The sequence below is a fragment of the Rhinichthys klamathensis genome, unplaced genomic scaffold, assembly GCF_029890125.1.
Source record: "Rhinichthys klamathensis goyatoka isolate OS25496 unplaced genomic scaffold, OSU_Roscu_1.1 h1tg000476l_1, whole genome shotgun sequence".
Lineage (NCBI taxonomy): Eukaryota > Metazoa > Chordata > Actinopteri > Cypriniformes > Leuciscidae > Rhinichthys > Rhinichthys klamathensis.
Window position 1 is genome coordinate 599,386 of NW_026606964.1, and position 16,359 is coordinate 615,744.

At 37.6% G+C, this 16,359-nt stretch overlaps 1 protein-coding gene across 7 annotated transcripts in view; it reads right to left on the reverse strand.

Annotated features, from left to right (window-relative positions):
* The window catches only part of pard3aa (par-3 family cell polarity regulator alpha, a), a 516,365-nt gene that overhangs the window by 93,907 nt on the left and 406,099 nt on the right, over window positions 1-16,359 (reverse strand). For all 7 annotated transcript variants that reach the window (XM_056237053.1, XM_056237055.1, XM_056237056.1 and 4 more), the window contains one exon: window positions 6,502-6,774. In XM_056237053.1, the coding sequence (XP_056093028.1) occupies window positions 6,502-6,774 (273 nt within the window). The remainder of the gene's footprint in view (window positions 1-6,501; window positions 6,775-16,359) is intronic.

Consider the following 16,359-nt stretch of genomic DNA (forward strand, 5'->3'; position numbering starts at 1 on the left):
CGCCTGGCGCTTTGAACTCATCGACTAACTCTCAGCACTGCAAACCCACACCGCATGTCAAGAGCTTTGAGTTACGAGTTTTAGCCTGTGAATTGTAAGTGGGACAAAAGTGTTATGCGACTTAAGGCTGGATCCAACAAATGCAAACAGGGTTAACATAGTGATCCACCAAAGCCAACGGCGACGGGCGCTTTGGACATCTGCTGAGGCAATGCGAACAAGCCTGAAGATCATCAGTTTCTTTTGATTGTGGGAAAATGAATGAAATTTAACCTGTACACTTAAAAATCTTGGGTTATTTTTTTCTACCCAAATCCTGGGTTGAGCCTTTTGGGTAACAATTTGTATGGGTAGCAGGGCTCCAGACTAACTTTTCCACTGGTTGCACTGGTGCTACCAACTTTCTCAGTTGGTCGCACCAGCATATGATTTGGTCACACCTTTTTTTTTTTTTTTTTGCTACATGCCATGGGATTAATCAATGCATACTGATGAATAGTGGTTTTAATGGACCAAGGCTAGCAAAGGCTTTCTGGGTTGCAGCAGAAATACCTGTAATATATTAATTATCATTTTGGACAGTAATTTTTATCTGTAATTTTAAGCATTTTACATTTGAATTATATACAATCTATCTATTTACATTTGAATCATATTCTATCTATCTATCTATCTATCTATCTATCTATCTATCTATCTATCTATCTATCTATCTATCTATCTATCTATCTATCTATCTATCTATCTATCTATCTATCTATCTATCTATCTTTCTATCTTTCTATCTGTCTGTCTATTATCATCTTTCTATCTTTTAAAATCATTAAACATTCAAATGTATGCATTACATTTTAAAAGATTAGAGTATTATAATAAACTGATACAGATTTTTTGTTATCAAAGTTTATAGTTGTAACAAAAAGCAGAAATCTTACACTCCTTACCTTCTGCATTTTATAATAATTTCCTTTTCCTCTGTCGAGCGATCATGAGAGTAATCGCTCGACAGAGGAAAATATAAAAAGACGTCTGAAAAGACGTAGGAGGAGGAGGCTCTGTGTTTCGTGAGACCATTTTTATCATTTTTATATGCCTTAATTCGTGAATTCGTAATTGGCGCGTTTCACCATCAGTGTGCAATGCGCGTGACGTCTATGTTCGTCAATAAATAAACTGCACTTGTCTTGCTGTCTTAATGATTTTATTTAAAAAAAATACAGAATATAAATGCTTAGAAAGTTAAAATATGTTCTCAGATTTGTACACTGAGGTTATGGAGTCACAGGCTGTGTCCGAAATCTCCCACTACTCACTATACAGTGGACTATATAGTGAGCTCGCCATTTTGTAGTGCTGTCCGAATGTATAGTGATGATTATTATACCCTGTATTGTCCACTCAATGTATCCCAGAATGCATTTTGAAAAGTAGTGTACAACCGATGGTCACTAACCCAAGGCCTACAAACCATCATGCATTGCGCTGATCGTAAAAGACCTATCAGCATCATCTTCATCTTCAACTTACAATTTGACGACGTCTCGCTAGCGTAGCAAGAACAGCACGTCGTTTTCTGTGTCTAGAAATCCTGTTTCTTTTGCTAATTCGCAAAATCTTCTGAATCACGAGAACAAACAAACAAAAAAGATAAATATTGAGTGGCATCTCCACAGAGTATTATGAGCAAGATATTTGATAACGATCTGTTTTTTTTTTCCTAATGTCGACAGGCAAGAGAAAACGGTGTGGTGCGAAAATGAAAATATATGAAATATGTGTATTAATTTTATTTATGTTTATAAGTTATAATCATGTGTGGAGTAACGCATTATAACAGAAACGGCCAGAAATTACTTTTAATTTTACAATTTTGGAGAAATAAGCTCAATATAATGTAATGTATTTATATAAAGAAAATCTATTTAGCCTATTTATCTATTTAGCAGATGATGGCGCGTTTAAATAGTGCGACAGTAATTACGTAATCAATGGCGCCGAGAGACGATCGAGTAGTGTCCGAAAGTGGTGTTTCTATTATGCTGGTGAGCTCACTATATAGTGCTCTACTCCCTACCCCCTACATAGGGGTTAGGGAGTAGTGGTTTGAGTGGAGATTTCAGACACAGCCACAGCATATTTCGGCTATGAGTCTGGAGTTAGAAGTTCCCCCACTAAACATGATACAACCTCTGGCACGAGATCCAGGGCCGTTACGGTGGAAACGGGACAAAAATGTTTAATGTTTACTTCTAATATTTGTTAAACGAGCTTAAATGTATGGCATATGTATTTAAAACTATAAAATATACTGTAAAATATGATCAAAAATAAAGGAATTATCATGCAAACCAGTGGTGTGTATTTAAATTTAGAGGATTAAAGTTAATCCGTAAACATTAATTCATATATGAAGTAAAAAAAAGAAAGACTATAGTACAAATGAATCATCCTAGTATGATGGGTTAAATAAACAACCCAATTTGCTGGGTAATAGTAACCCAACATGTGTTTTGTCCTATATTTATCCAGCCCTTGAGTTGAAAACAACCCAAATTGGGTTGCTTTTAACCCAGTGTTTTTTAGAGTGTACATTCTCTCGACACGTGAGAGTCTGATGCAGGCCTCAGTGGTTGGCTGTGATTGACAGGATTTGAACAGACCCTCACTGATCGAGTCTTGTCCACTTCCTGTTCTGTGCACGTTACACAGGAAATCCTCCTCACCGGTGTTATCTGGGAAGAGATGAAATCACTTTCCCTCTGTGCCACTTCTTTACGAGAATAAACACTTCAATGTCCGAAGAAAACAGCTCTGAGAAAACTTTCTACTCTCGTCAAATCCCACGTATCTCTTTATAATGAGCTAAAGGTGACGTTCACTCGAGGACTGTTTATTTCAGGAGCTGTGAAACTTCTATTAGCTTTCATTTAGAAATGCAAATGTTAGTTTGGGGTTTGTTTTGATCCGCTGAGGGAGTCGGGCCTTTCAAATGGAGTGATGTGACTGTCTAGAATTTGAATGCATTACGCCGTTTACATAGATTACAGCGCTCGCAGCCAAACACGAATGAAAGTATGCAATTTATTCCAGAGCGACGACAAATATTACAACGCATTTCTCAAAGGTTTGATTCTAAGTGATATGCAAAGCAGAGTGAAGTTAAAATATACACAGGATGATGTGCATGTAATCAGATGCCAACCAAGTTTGAGTCGAGCTTTATGACTGTTTGCTGAAATAAACATTTTAGTATTTAGTTTCAGTATACTGTGTCTATTTAAGATCTTCAGTCACACAAACTCCTGCTTATCCTTCACCCTGGACAGTACCGAGATTATTTAGAGAGAAAATAAAATAAAATAAAAAAGTTAGTAATGCTGGAATTTCAGAAAATATCTTAATGTCACAAACTGAGCTGAAAAGATCTATATTTGCTTCTGGGTATGTATTTGATCAATAAACAGAAAAGGAGCTAGAATTCATAAAACAGAATGATTACAGAATTTGAGCAAGGGAACCTGATTCGTAGGTTGCTTGCTACCTAGTTTAGCTCACAGCTAATTTCAGTTAACGTGATATGAATTTCACAAATTCATAGTTTCTGTGAATGCATCTTCTGGACTTTTTGTATATCCTTCAGTGCGTGTCTTTTCTTGTCTTCAGAAACAACAGCTGGATATGCACACTGAAACAGAACAGCGTGAACCACCAGCCATTTATTAAACATTTATTATGAATCTTGCACGTTGTTTCCATGACCGCAAGTTTACAAATGTCAGGACATTCTGGAATGAGTAGAACTCACTTTGAGCATCATAAAACAAGATTTTCAAGAATTTCTCTACTTGTTCCCTTCCTTCAAACTTAAACACACATGCAAAAAAAAAAAAAAAAATAGTCACTGGCAAATATAATAATAATAACATTAATAGTAGTTGCTGTTGTTTATTTAATCCTAACAAATGTAATCTAACCTAGTAAGGGTAAGTAGTAAATACATAAGTAAATAAATAAACAACAATCTACCCTAGTAATATTATGATTATTATAATTATCATCATAATAATCATTGTTGTTGTTCTTAATGTTGTTGTGATGATACAAAATAATATGTCAATAATTTACAATATAAAGAAAATGTTTATAATATTATGAATCATTATTAATACTTATTTCAATAATTTCATTCTAACCAACGTGTACACTCTTTTTGGGGTCAAATATGGACAAAAACATTAAAAAAAAATGTTTACACAATTAAAATCAACGGTCGGGTTTGTCAATGTTTCAAACAACCCAGCATTTGTTAAAGTGAATAAAAGAACATTTAAAATAATTTATAATATACATATATTTTTTTTAAATGCATATATTTAAAAACATATATTAGGATAAATGAAATGCCTTCTTATATTATAACAGTATACTCTTGTAGTTAGTGTAAATAAATGAGTGAATGCACATGTGTTGGCAGGAATAGTCAGGGCTCTAGGGACCGGCGCTGGCCTTTCACTGCCACCACAGACACTGGCACGAGGATTAGCCAGACGACTGAGTGCCGGCGTAACTTTGTCATATTCACACTGTGTCCGGATAGCAGGGGGTGCAAGCGGGTGATCTCCTGACAGTCGGGGGGAAGGGAACGATCCTGCTGGGAGAACAGCAGTTGGCAACGTAATAATAATCCCCTTCCCACTGCACCCTGGGAAAGGTCACACACCCAGAGTGACATATGTCAATCACTGCCTCTGCTTCACTGCCGGTGACGGGCCAATTACTGCGCCTCAGTAAACCCAGAGAGAGTCATTACTGTTTAGGAAAGAGACACGCTGGCCTTTCACAGCATTTCCATAACTAACCGCTAACCATTTCATAACCACAAGATTAATAGAGCAATTGTGGTAATTCCTCAGTTTGTAGTAATGCTGGAGTGACTTCCCCTTTGTTTGTTCACACACTGATGGCTGTTTATTTGTCATAAATACTGTAAAAACAGCAATGAATCAGAACGGAAACTTGGAATATATTGCTTATATATCTAAAAAAATATTCTCATTTCACCACAACAAATGTAGGTCGATCCCCAGCATCAAATATACAATGTCTTAAACACAACGTTGGCAAAAGAAGACGGATAAAGCTGAAACAACTTCACAACTGTTCTTAGACTCAAACTTTTCTGCTGGGCTCCAATATGTCCAACCCAAACCTCCTGTTTCTCACTGTGAAAAAGAAGTGCACTTATTTTGAATGTGCACTTGTAGCCTACTTCAAAACGGTATTTGGTTATATACAGTAATATTAATGAAATAAAAAGCCACTTAACACACTTACAGCAAGTAGTTTTAATAAAATAAATAGTCAAATCAAGTCTTACTTACAAGTAGCAATGTTTTAATAATCTTTTGTCATGCTTTAAAGAAGTCCACTTATTTTGATGTGCTGAAAAATACATTTTTACTGTAGTGTGTTATTCAATATTACATTTAAATGTAAAATAATTGCAACTTCCTCCTCATTACAAATAAGCAATATATCAAATATATGACATACAAGTTTCAATAGAAATGACATTCAAGTATATTTTAGTTCACATAAATGTTTGTCAATACATTCGTGGGAGTACACTTTAACCATATTGCAAAAACAATAGAAGTAATTATGAAAAGTGTACTCAAGTCCTACTTAACTGGGTCGAAAAGCATTCTAAAGTTCAACAAATTGCATTTAATATTAATTTAAATTATAATACATTTTTATTTAATTGCAATTAAGTGTCCAAAAGTTACTGTAAGTACATTTATTAAAGTATAATATCTCCGCAGTATTCTTAAGCTTACGTCTCTTTCACAAGGGTCAATAGAAAATATGTAAACACAGGAAGGAAAACTGTTTTACATTTTACGCAGTTTGTGGTATAAAGTTGACTTTCTTTCCCTTTCACAATTTCCAGAGATTCTGTGCACGTTGAGGCCAACGCTGGCGGATCTGACATGATCCGTGATAATAAAGGAGCCTGCCGGTTATTAAATTTTCCCATCCAGAGAATTATCAATGATTTACCAGTGCTATAAAAGCAGCCGCTGGGACACAGGTGAGAAATCTGATAACACTGTTTGTTTGACTTTCATTTTTTCACACTACAAAGAGCGGATGAAAGCGGCTTTTCATTTTTAAAACTTCCAGGCACAAACAAATATAAAGGGAGAACATCTTCTATTAGTCAGAGGACTGCAGAGAACCTTTCTTTTTTCTCAACAAAATAAAAGAAACTTCAAAAGCGAGCGTGCCCTTCAACCCCATCCGACCTCCAACAAACAAGAAATATTTGACAGCTCACGACAGCCAGAAAACACGCCAGCATTGCATTATGCAAAGCTTTAGAAATACACACCAAGGTTGCGTCCTTCAAGTCAAGAACATGCCATTGTCCTGTTATGTCAGCCGAGTGTTACTTAACAAACACACGATGACTGAAGGATGAGGTCTTGGAGATCTTACCTGTCTGTGGAGGGTTGGCGTCCGTTGCGGGGCTTGTTGACCTGTGCGTAAAGCGCCTCTATGGGCATGGGCAGGTCCCGAGGACTCTGAGGACGCTCCTGCCCGGGGTTATGGCTCAGATCCAGACTGCTGTCCAGAGACGAGTCCAGAGAGCCGATCCCAGCGTACGTGTGCTCCTCGTCTGAGCTGAAGGTTCGGTTGAAGTCCAGGATCTCGGCGTAGTCTCGCTCTCTGGCCTGTCGCTCTCTGAGCTCCCTCGTCTTAGCTTGAATTCTGCAAACACAAAACATCATTTGAGCTTTAGACGCAAACTCTACAAACTACCATTTTAAAAGTCATAATCATTTGATAAACATGCATTCATTACGTTAATGAGCTCATTGTTTCTGCCTTAAAGGGGTCATATAATGGTACATGCACTTTTACAAGTTGATTGTACTGAAATGTGTGTTGGCAGTGTCTGTACACAACCATCATACAATGATAAAAATCCATCCAGTGTTTTTGTTTTAATCTCCTTATATGTTTTCCCCTGCCTCAAATCGAGCCGTTCGACCGTGTGACGTCACACGCTCGGAAGCCCCTCCCACGATTGTTGATTGCCAGCAGCGTTTCAACACAGACCCGCCCTCGCTCGTGAGCCAGCTGTCAATCATAGTCTGCGCGGACCGGCGCGGTCATTGTTGATATGCTGGAGCGCTGTCTATGAGCAGAATGGCGTCTAAGCGATTGTGGTGTTCTGTTCTTGGGTGTAATAACGAACACAGTCATTTTAATGTTCCTAAATCCGAACCGCTGAAGACGCAGTGGCTGAGTTTGTTTTCGAAGGGAATATTCCCCACGAGCAACGTCAATGCGTTCATGTTTGCGCGAATCATTTCTCACCAGACTGCTTTATAAACGAGGAGGTATAAAGCTGGTTTTGCTAAGAAGCTGCTCCTGAAAGGATCGGTACCATCTATTCGTGTTCCTGCAGCTGCTCCAGAAGAACTGAAGTGAGTGTAACGTGTTATTAAACTTTATATTAATATTTATATTAATCCTTGTAAATCGCCAGCTGCACGCTTCATAATGAATTCGTCTAAGGTTTACACTCAGGGTACATTACGGCATGTTTTCTATGTATGACGTTCTCAATATAATGCATAATCCCATGTTTATACTGAACAACGTGTTATGGTTATTGTGTTACAAACGGTGTACGCATAGAACAGAGAGGCGGAGTGAGCAAAGCTCATGATCATTTAAAGGCATATGCACTGAAACGGTGTGCTGAAAACAGAGCTGTTTTTTACCAGATAAGTGTTTTCTTACAATACTAATGAGAATTTTTAATTAAAGTATATTACAAACTTTTAATTTAGACCCTAAAGAATCATATTAGCTTGTACAAAAATGGCATTATATGACCCCTTTAAATTATTACATTGTTTAAATTAATACATTTGTAGCTAACTGTGTGATTTGTGTATGTACATTTCTGAAATACCAGCCCGTTCTCATCCTTTGGCGTCATACATGTGACGCTTTGGACATTTCGTCGAAATCTTACCCACATGGCATCGTTTAACGTGAATATGAGACGCAGAACCCAAGGCATCATAACCGTACCCTACCCCAGACCTAAACCTACCCATAACAGTGCGTGTTATATTGACGCTAAAGGATGCCATGTGCGTAAGATTCCGACGAAATGTCATATGGTGTCACCTATATGACGCCAAAGGATGAGAATGCGTTGGAAATACATAACTAAGACAGTTACCTCTGATAACAGATCACTCTGAATTGTAATGTGGACTCGTGCATTTTCTGTAAAGCTGCTTTGAAACGATTTGAACTGAATTGAATGGTTGTACACACTCAACTTTAAATTCAATCCCTTTCTTTTCACACTGGCGTCTTTGGTTCCATACCGTAGTACATTTGTGTCTTCAATGAGCATGTTTACATCCACCCCAATACACTGATAACTCACAGATATTAGCTTATTATAATAACCTGTTGTCCGCGTTGACATGCAAACCAATAGCCCGATAACGCAAGTAAATCACATTTTCAAGTCTAAAATAATAAATCAGGTTATTTCCTGGTAGTCAAAATGTAATAATTAGCGTATCTGACGCAGAGTATTTCATTTGTTCTGTCGGTTGGGATGTTAAATAAAGCGTTATAAACTGAAGAGGAGTATTGCAACATGTCATATATTGACTCTTCGTTTTCATCATTTTGACTCTTCCACTTTTTCTTCTGTTTCTGCACGAGTCGAGACACTTTGATCATTTTTAGACTCTAGAAAGAGTCTGAGTTTGCGATATATTTCCTCCTCCTTTACTGCGAAACACTCGCTCTGTCTGGATGCGCTTGAAAGGACGCGTTCCTATCACACATCACACATGCGCACTTCAATAAGCGACAGAAATCTGGTTAATGCGTTTACATGCAGGAATGCAATCTAGATGTGATGATCAGTTTATGCTTCAGCTGTTTATGACTTTACTCCGATGAAGGAAAGCGGGTTAACGCGTTCACATGATCACGTGCATTATCGACTTATTAAGCTTAATCGGGTTAAGGACGTGCATGTAAACGGGTACTGGAAGCTCTTTGATGTTGTAAATATTCAAGGTGTAAAGTTATTGCTTTTAACTTTTAGAGATGATTCAATGCTTCTAACATCTAGTGTGAACATGCCCGATGGGTAATCTCTTGGGATTTATTTCCACCTCTGTGTTACTGCCCTCAAAAAACATCTTCAAAAGCAATAGCTGTTAGTCCGTCAGACATGTAATACATTTATTCCAGCCCGGAAGAACGGAAGCTTTTATATGAGCCGCTACGAATTGGAAAACAGACCCTGTTGGTCTATCTGAGACTCCCGACTGAGCTCTGGACCCCCTACTGGCTTCATGGGCTGCGAAATATCTGCCAAGCCTGCTTTATTTCACTACTAGTGGATTCCTCTAAACGGAAAAAGAAGCCAGACAGCCGAGGCCCCGTTCAGTCGAACCTCTACTTTCTGAATACATTTCAAACGGCTCATGATAAAGGCTGCGGCCTCTTCCTTGGAGAAGGCTGTCAATGCATACTGTATATTATTCCCTAAAAGAGCCAGTGGGAAGTCTTCCCAAGAAGAAGGGAGTGATTTCTCCTTCAGATCGCTCTGATCTTCCGCCAAACGCCTCTTTCTGCCTTCCCTCAACCTCTCTGTGTTTCTCTGTGCTGGGGTTTTTCAAAGGCCGCTCCTGGTGGGCTGAACTGAATGAGTCTTTATTGTCTAATAGGCCACATGTGTCGTTCTAAGTGCTGTGTTGAGGGAAAGGAGATCTTTGGGAATGGGACTGGTAGTGGAGTAAGGCCGGTGTGGACGAGGAGAAAGACTCCTGTAGGGTGACCTCTGTCTTTGGTATCCACCCATCTCATCAGATCCAGATGGGCTGCTCTGGATGCCCCGTCACACAAAACCTGAGCCTTTTGTAAGTATTTAAGTACCGTACCTTCTCACCACCCCAGGTCAGGGTTGACCTTTGACCCCTGACATCTATCTGTCGGTCGTTTGATTGACAGCTGCACCGGGCCGAGAAGATATGTAGGACTTTCCCAGATAGCAAGACCGAATGTTTCCACACGTTCTCATAAGCGCAATCTAATTTACAAACAATGAGCGTTTTCTCTCTGTCAGAGTCTAATACAATTACAATGCCATTGACTGTCTCTCATATTTTCATGTGTGTGTGTGTGCATTGTGGGAATTTTAAAGTCGGCATGAAATGGAAGCTGCAATAGTCTTTTCTTCTCTATTGTGAACACATCTGGAACAAGAACAAATGTGGGCGGGGCTTGATTTTGTCTGTGAGGAATTGATTGGATGGTTGTGGTTTGCTATTGGCTGATCTCATGTGAGTGACAGGTTGCCCCGCCCTCATTTTCAGAGAAGAGAAGCTGCAAGAGGGACGGGGAATTATTTTGATTAAAGTTTATGAGGCACATGAAGTAAATGTCAATTGTGATGTCATGGTGACTTTAACTTCTCTTTCTGTTTCTCTCCTACCTTTTGATTCACAGAGTTCATCCCTTGAACAGTTACATACTGTTTCTTTCACATTTGAAGGTTGATATCTTACGCCGGCGAGGCTCCAAGTCCACCTGCCGTCGACTTAAAAACTGATGTCACCTCGCTGCCAGTAAAAACCGTGTTATGACAAGTTACGGAAACTCAATAGGAGTCGATGCCTCCGGCGCTGTGCCTATAATGGCCAAATCAAATCTGCGAGAGCGATATCTGTGTTTGAATGTGGAAATGAGCACATTGAAGAAGAGGTCTAGCCCGACCTGCCCCTGGAGAACCAGACGCAAACTCATTTAGCGCTGTGGCCTGGGGATGATCCGTGTCCTCGAGCTCTCGTGTGTGTTCTGTGTCTGACAGAAGGTTAACTTCAGGTTGAAGACCAGCGTGTCCAGGTTATGAGACTCACAAATTCACTTCAACACTGTGTCCTGAAACCAGCCACAATTCAAACGACTACTAATGGTTTTATAACAAACAAATACAGTATAATCGAATTAGTTGCTATTTTGTAATTTCACGCAGTGTTATCACTCTCAGTGAAAACAGAAAAATGATTTTGCACCCAAAACTTGACATGGATTAGTCAGTTTGACATTATAGGGTAGTCAGTGTGTGTGTGTGTGTGTGTGTGTGTCCCAAACTCCAGCTAAACCTGTCCAGAATTCCCTCTTCCACCTTTAGTTCATTACACAGTTAATGGCCCAGTGTGTGTTCATACAGAAATAGCTACACTGAACACATTATCACTGCTCGTTTCAAATCCACGATTTCTCTCTCTGGTTTCTCTTCAGGGGTTGGTTATTTATTTATTTATGTCTGTCATAGTTTTTGTCTTTGATAAATTGTCTCTGAAAAATGTATTCAATATTTCATCCTATCATATTTAACAATTTTACTCTTACTAAATGTCAGTTCATGATAATTTGCAAAGCAATGCAAACTGTAACAGACTAAACAATAACCACATTTGTGAAGCTTGTGGCTGTTTTTTATGCGTTTGAAAGTCTTCTGCTCATCATGGCTGCATTCCTTTGATCATAATTACAGTAAAAACAGTGAAATATTACTAAAATTTGAAACTATATACAGTAAAGTGTAATGTATTCCTGTGATCAAAGCAGAATTTTCAGCATCATTACTCCAGTCTTCAGTGTCACATGATCCTTCAGAAATCACTAATATGAGGATCTGATGCTCAAGAAACATTTATGATTATTATCAATGTTGAAAACAGTTGTGCTGCTTCATATTTTTGTGGAAACCGTCATACATTTTTCAGGATTTTTTGGTAAATAAAAAGTTTTAAAAAACATCTGAAATATGTTTTTTTTATCACTTTTAATCAATGTAATGTCTCTTTGCTGAATAAAATAGTTTTGTTTTTTTCTAAGAAAAATATAAATCTTGCTGACACAAAACTTTTGAACGGTAGTTTTTAAAATGTATCAAAACAACTGAAAGTCTAATTGCCTAAAATAACACACTGTACTAGCATATTGAAGAAGCAGCTAGTTTAGTAGTTTCTGGTTTGTGAACTCTACATGCTTTAGTTTAGAGGGTGTTTGATATTCATATTCCTTATATTAGAGACCCTCAAAATTTTAATTGTGTCTATTTACTCACCCTCAAGTTCTTCCAAACCTGTATGAGTTTCTTTCTTCTGCTGAACACAAAATAAGATATTTTGAAGAATAGTAGGGATAGTAGTTTGTTTCCAAAGTAGGACATGGCCACATGGAGGACTGATGCTAAAATTATAAAAGTGGAGGAGAAGAGAGAAAACACTATCAAAATATTAGCGAGAGGGATGAAAACAACTCCCATGTGATCTGTGATAAAACAACAGGGAAGGAGCGTAAATCCCTCTTTGTGGCTTTCTGGGCTCAAAGCTAATTAGTGTAGATTGCTGCTACTACTGTGTGTGTGTGTGTGTGTGTGTGTGTGTGTGTGTGTGTGTGTGTGTGTGTGTGTGTGTCAAACTCTAATTAAGAGTTTGATGTTGTGATTAGCTCACATCTGTCCGGAGCATCAGTGTGTGTGTGTGTGTGTGTGTGTGTGTGTGTGTGTGTGTGTGTGTGTGTGTGAGAGGCCATTATAGCAACATATGGGTCGTCATGGCAGATCTAGGGTTGTTTCTAGGTAACAAGCGAACTTAGAGAAACAAAACTCCTGCTTTGTAGCTCTCGCCACCTTTGCTTTCACGTCTACAGGGCGCGGGTTGGTACAATTCAAAAACACCTCATTAGATGCGATCCATCCATACCGTAATGCCATGCAGAATGTTTTATTTACAGGATATCTGAGCTGAAATGAGTCCAAACGCTGAAGCATGTGGCTCATCCCGCAGGGTCAAAGTGTTCGCTTCGGGAGGGAATTAGTCATTGACCACGGCCTGATATAAACACAAGATAAGAAGCGAGAGATTTATGAACCAGAGATGGGGGACTCGAGTCACATGACTTGACTCGAGTCAGACTCGAGTCGCAAATTTAAGGACTTGAGACTTGCTTGACTAAATTAAGAAAATGACTCGACTTGACTTTGACTTGAGATCCAATGACTTGAGACTTGACTTGACTTGAACTGTATGACTCGAGAATGACTTGATACACATTTTTATATAAATCATCGCAACATCCATTGATAAACAAAATGAAAGCAACGGAACCATTGACGTCAGTCATCAGATTCTGCGCGATTGCGTGACGCGGCACAAGCCCAGAAATAGCCTACATCGCGGTGAGCGCGCTAAATACAAAAACATCTCCCTGCATCGTATCTTTTTGGATATAAACACTAGAAAATGACAATATTCATGCAAGAAGATTTGTTGTACGCATAATAACTGGCAAGGGATATCGGAAGACCATCACAACCTCGAACAGTCAAACTTCATTCACCACGTCTAAAAGTAAGCTATGGCTTGTTTAACCTGTTTGTTAGAGTTAATTTGACTATCTTTAAATCTAGAGAGAATAATATTGGTCAAAACAGCATGCTTCTTTATACACAATTATGTTTTCAAATGTAGCTTAATGTTGTCAATATTCAAATGATAATTAATGATGGTATTGGTATATGTTTTGTATAACATTTGCCACATTTCTTTTTAAATCATGCTTTAAAGCCAAAAATGTTGTTCTTTCCAATGACGAAAAACAATATAGAAAACTGTTAGTTTTGTCGTTTATGTTTCTCTTAATGTTATCAGGGGGTTGGTGGCAAAAATGCCAGCAGAATTAATATGCACCCAAAATTCAAAATGTGGTGGAAAAATGGCCCTAGTATGAGTTATTTTCATAATTATAACATATATAAAAAAATATTTCCAGATTATTGGCGCGATTGCAAATGTGATGATTTTATAAAACAGTTCAGTAAACAAAGAGTGAATATTGTGATGTGACATTTTAGACATAATATTCCAAATATTTTCTGGTTTTGCTCGATTTCTCCAATGACAATAGTTCCAAACAAGCCACAGAAAGAGTTATGCGTATTTGTGATTCAGTGACCTAGTTGCTTAGTTCCAGAACGAATCTGTCATTTTGAACAAATCAGTTGACTGCTTCTATGACTCGTACATTAAAACGGTGATTTGGCGCCACCTATTGGCGGTTTTAACTTCATAATAGGCTAAATGCCAACGGCTGTTATATAACTTATATAAAGGGGATGCCAGTTTGAAGAATGCCATTTGGTGGCATAGGAACCATTATACTTGAATTGTTTAATACCTTTTAATGGTCTTCTGCAATGTTTGAGGCATATTTATTTTTTCATGCTTTAATGTTGGCCTAATTTCAGTTACATTTACATTTTAGGCTATGTAGTCTGAAATTGTATTTATTTTTTAGATTTTTATTGTAGTAACCACTCAGCTGTATGTGGAAATGCATATTTTAAAAAAATATGTTGCAAATAAAACCATAGTCCACAACTTATAGTTTTAACTTATTTTAATATATAAATTCAGTGAAATCATCAAACGTTTGTATGACTTGCCAGTGACTTGTGACCCAAGCTACGACTTGACTTGACTTGCTTGACATAAGGCAGTGACTTGACTTGACTTGCTTGCTTTTATAAAAAATTGACTTGGACTTGCTTGAGACTCGAAGGTTAAGACTTGAGACTTGCTTGTGACTTGCACATGTGTGACTTACTCCCACCTCTGTTATGAACTCTGAAGAATTTCGAAGGTTCTGCTGTGCGAGTCTGAAGAGGAGGAGAAGTTTTGGAAGTGAACAGGAATGTTTGGAAGTGAATTTTCGAGCGAGAGAGATCACACTCCGGTCCGCCCGCAGTCCTTCCTCTCCTCGCTGAATAAATCACACTGTTTATCTTACGACACAGCCAAATTCCAGACACACACAGCCAAAGCACTCCCTCCATATGTCTAACAATGTTTAATTCAGTTTAGCGAGACAACGAGGCGTTCACATCAATGGCCGCGAGGCAGATCTCACTCTTCCGTTGGTAGTTTTTAAGTGCAAATAAGAAAGCATGCCAATATTGTCTGTGTGACTTCGCCACATGGAGAGTGTGTATTTTAACATCCCTTCTCGACATTCGATATAGCGAAACAAATGAACAAAACAAGTTTCAGCAGAGCAACCGTCATGCGGTCCTCGCCCTCCTTCCACAAGCACATATAGAGGAATATAGATGTGATTACGAGTCTAGTCTGGTCCACGATCAGTCCTGAGATCTGCCTTTGAGGGTAATTGGTCCAGGCAAGCGGTGAACTGTTACAAAGTCTCCGCGACATAATGAGCTCGTTGACAAAGCAGAACGACAATACTAATTATTTTGTAACAAAATTACCGCCTCAATGCGAGGGGAAAGATCAGCTGTGATTACCAGAAACACACATTAATGCGTCAAAAAATGAAATGTTGGAAAATATATGGAAAGCAAAAGGCAATCCAGGCAGAGTTAATGAGAAAGAGTTGCACAATTGGGGATGGAAAATCAATTAATAAATCAAGTTGAATGAATGAATAAATAAATAACATGAAGGAATAAGGCAAGCAAAGGGACACAAAGGAAAAACTTTACACAAATGTAAAGTGATCCAGAAAGGAAAAATAAGGAAAGATTTGGATAAAAAAAAGAAATATTGACAATTTATATTATATTTAGTAAATAACGATTAAAGAAAAATAATGTATTACTCATTTGTAATATGATTTTTATGAATAATACATTTTATGATCTGTACTTATAAAGACATTACTAAAAATGTGCATTTCTACATCAGTGCTCATTACCAGTATTGCTATTGTTAACTAAAACTATTAAGAATTATGTGCGTTAAAATAAAATAAAATAAAATAAAATAAAATAAAATAAAATAAAATAAAATAAAATAAAATAAAATAAAATAAAATAAAATATTAAACAAAAATTTGAAATGTTGGCTTGGCAACTAACTAAAAATAAGTTGAAGTACTACAAATACTCAAACTAAATATTTGCTAAATAATGTGGGGGGGAAGAAGACAAAATCACATGACAAAATTACAAAAACTTAAATTTAAATGAAAACTGAAATAAATAAGCTTATTCAAAATATTAATAAATACTAAATATAAAAATACTAAATTAACACTGCTCTCATTATCTCGGTATCCTTCATAACAATGTAATATATTAAGTGTTGTAGCACATCAAATCAATATAAAAAAAATAAATGCAGTTATAAAATACAGATTCTATATTTGTCCATTTTAATAGCATTGCTGCCGAATGGTTTCAGTAGAATATGGGATAAAATGAACACAAAA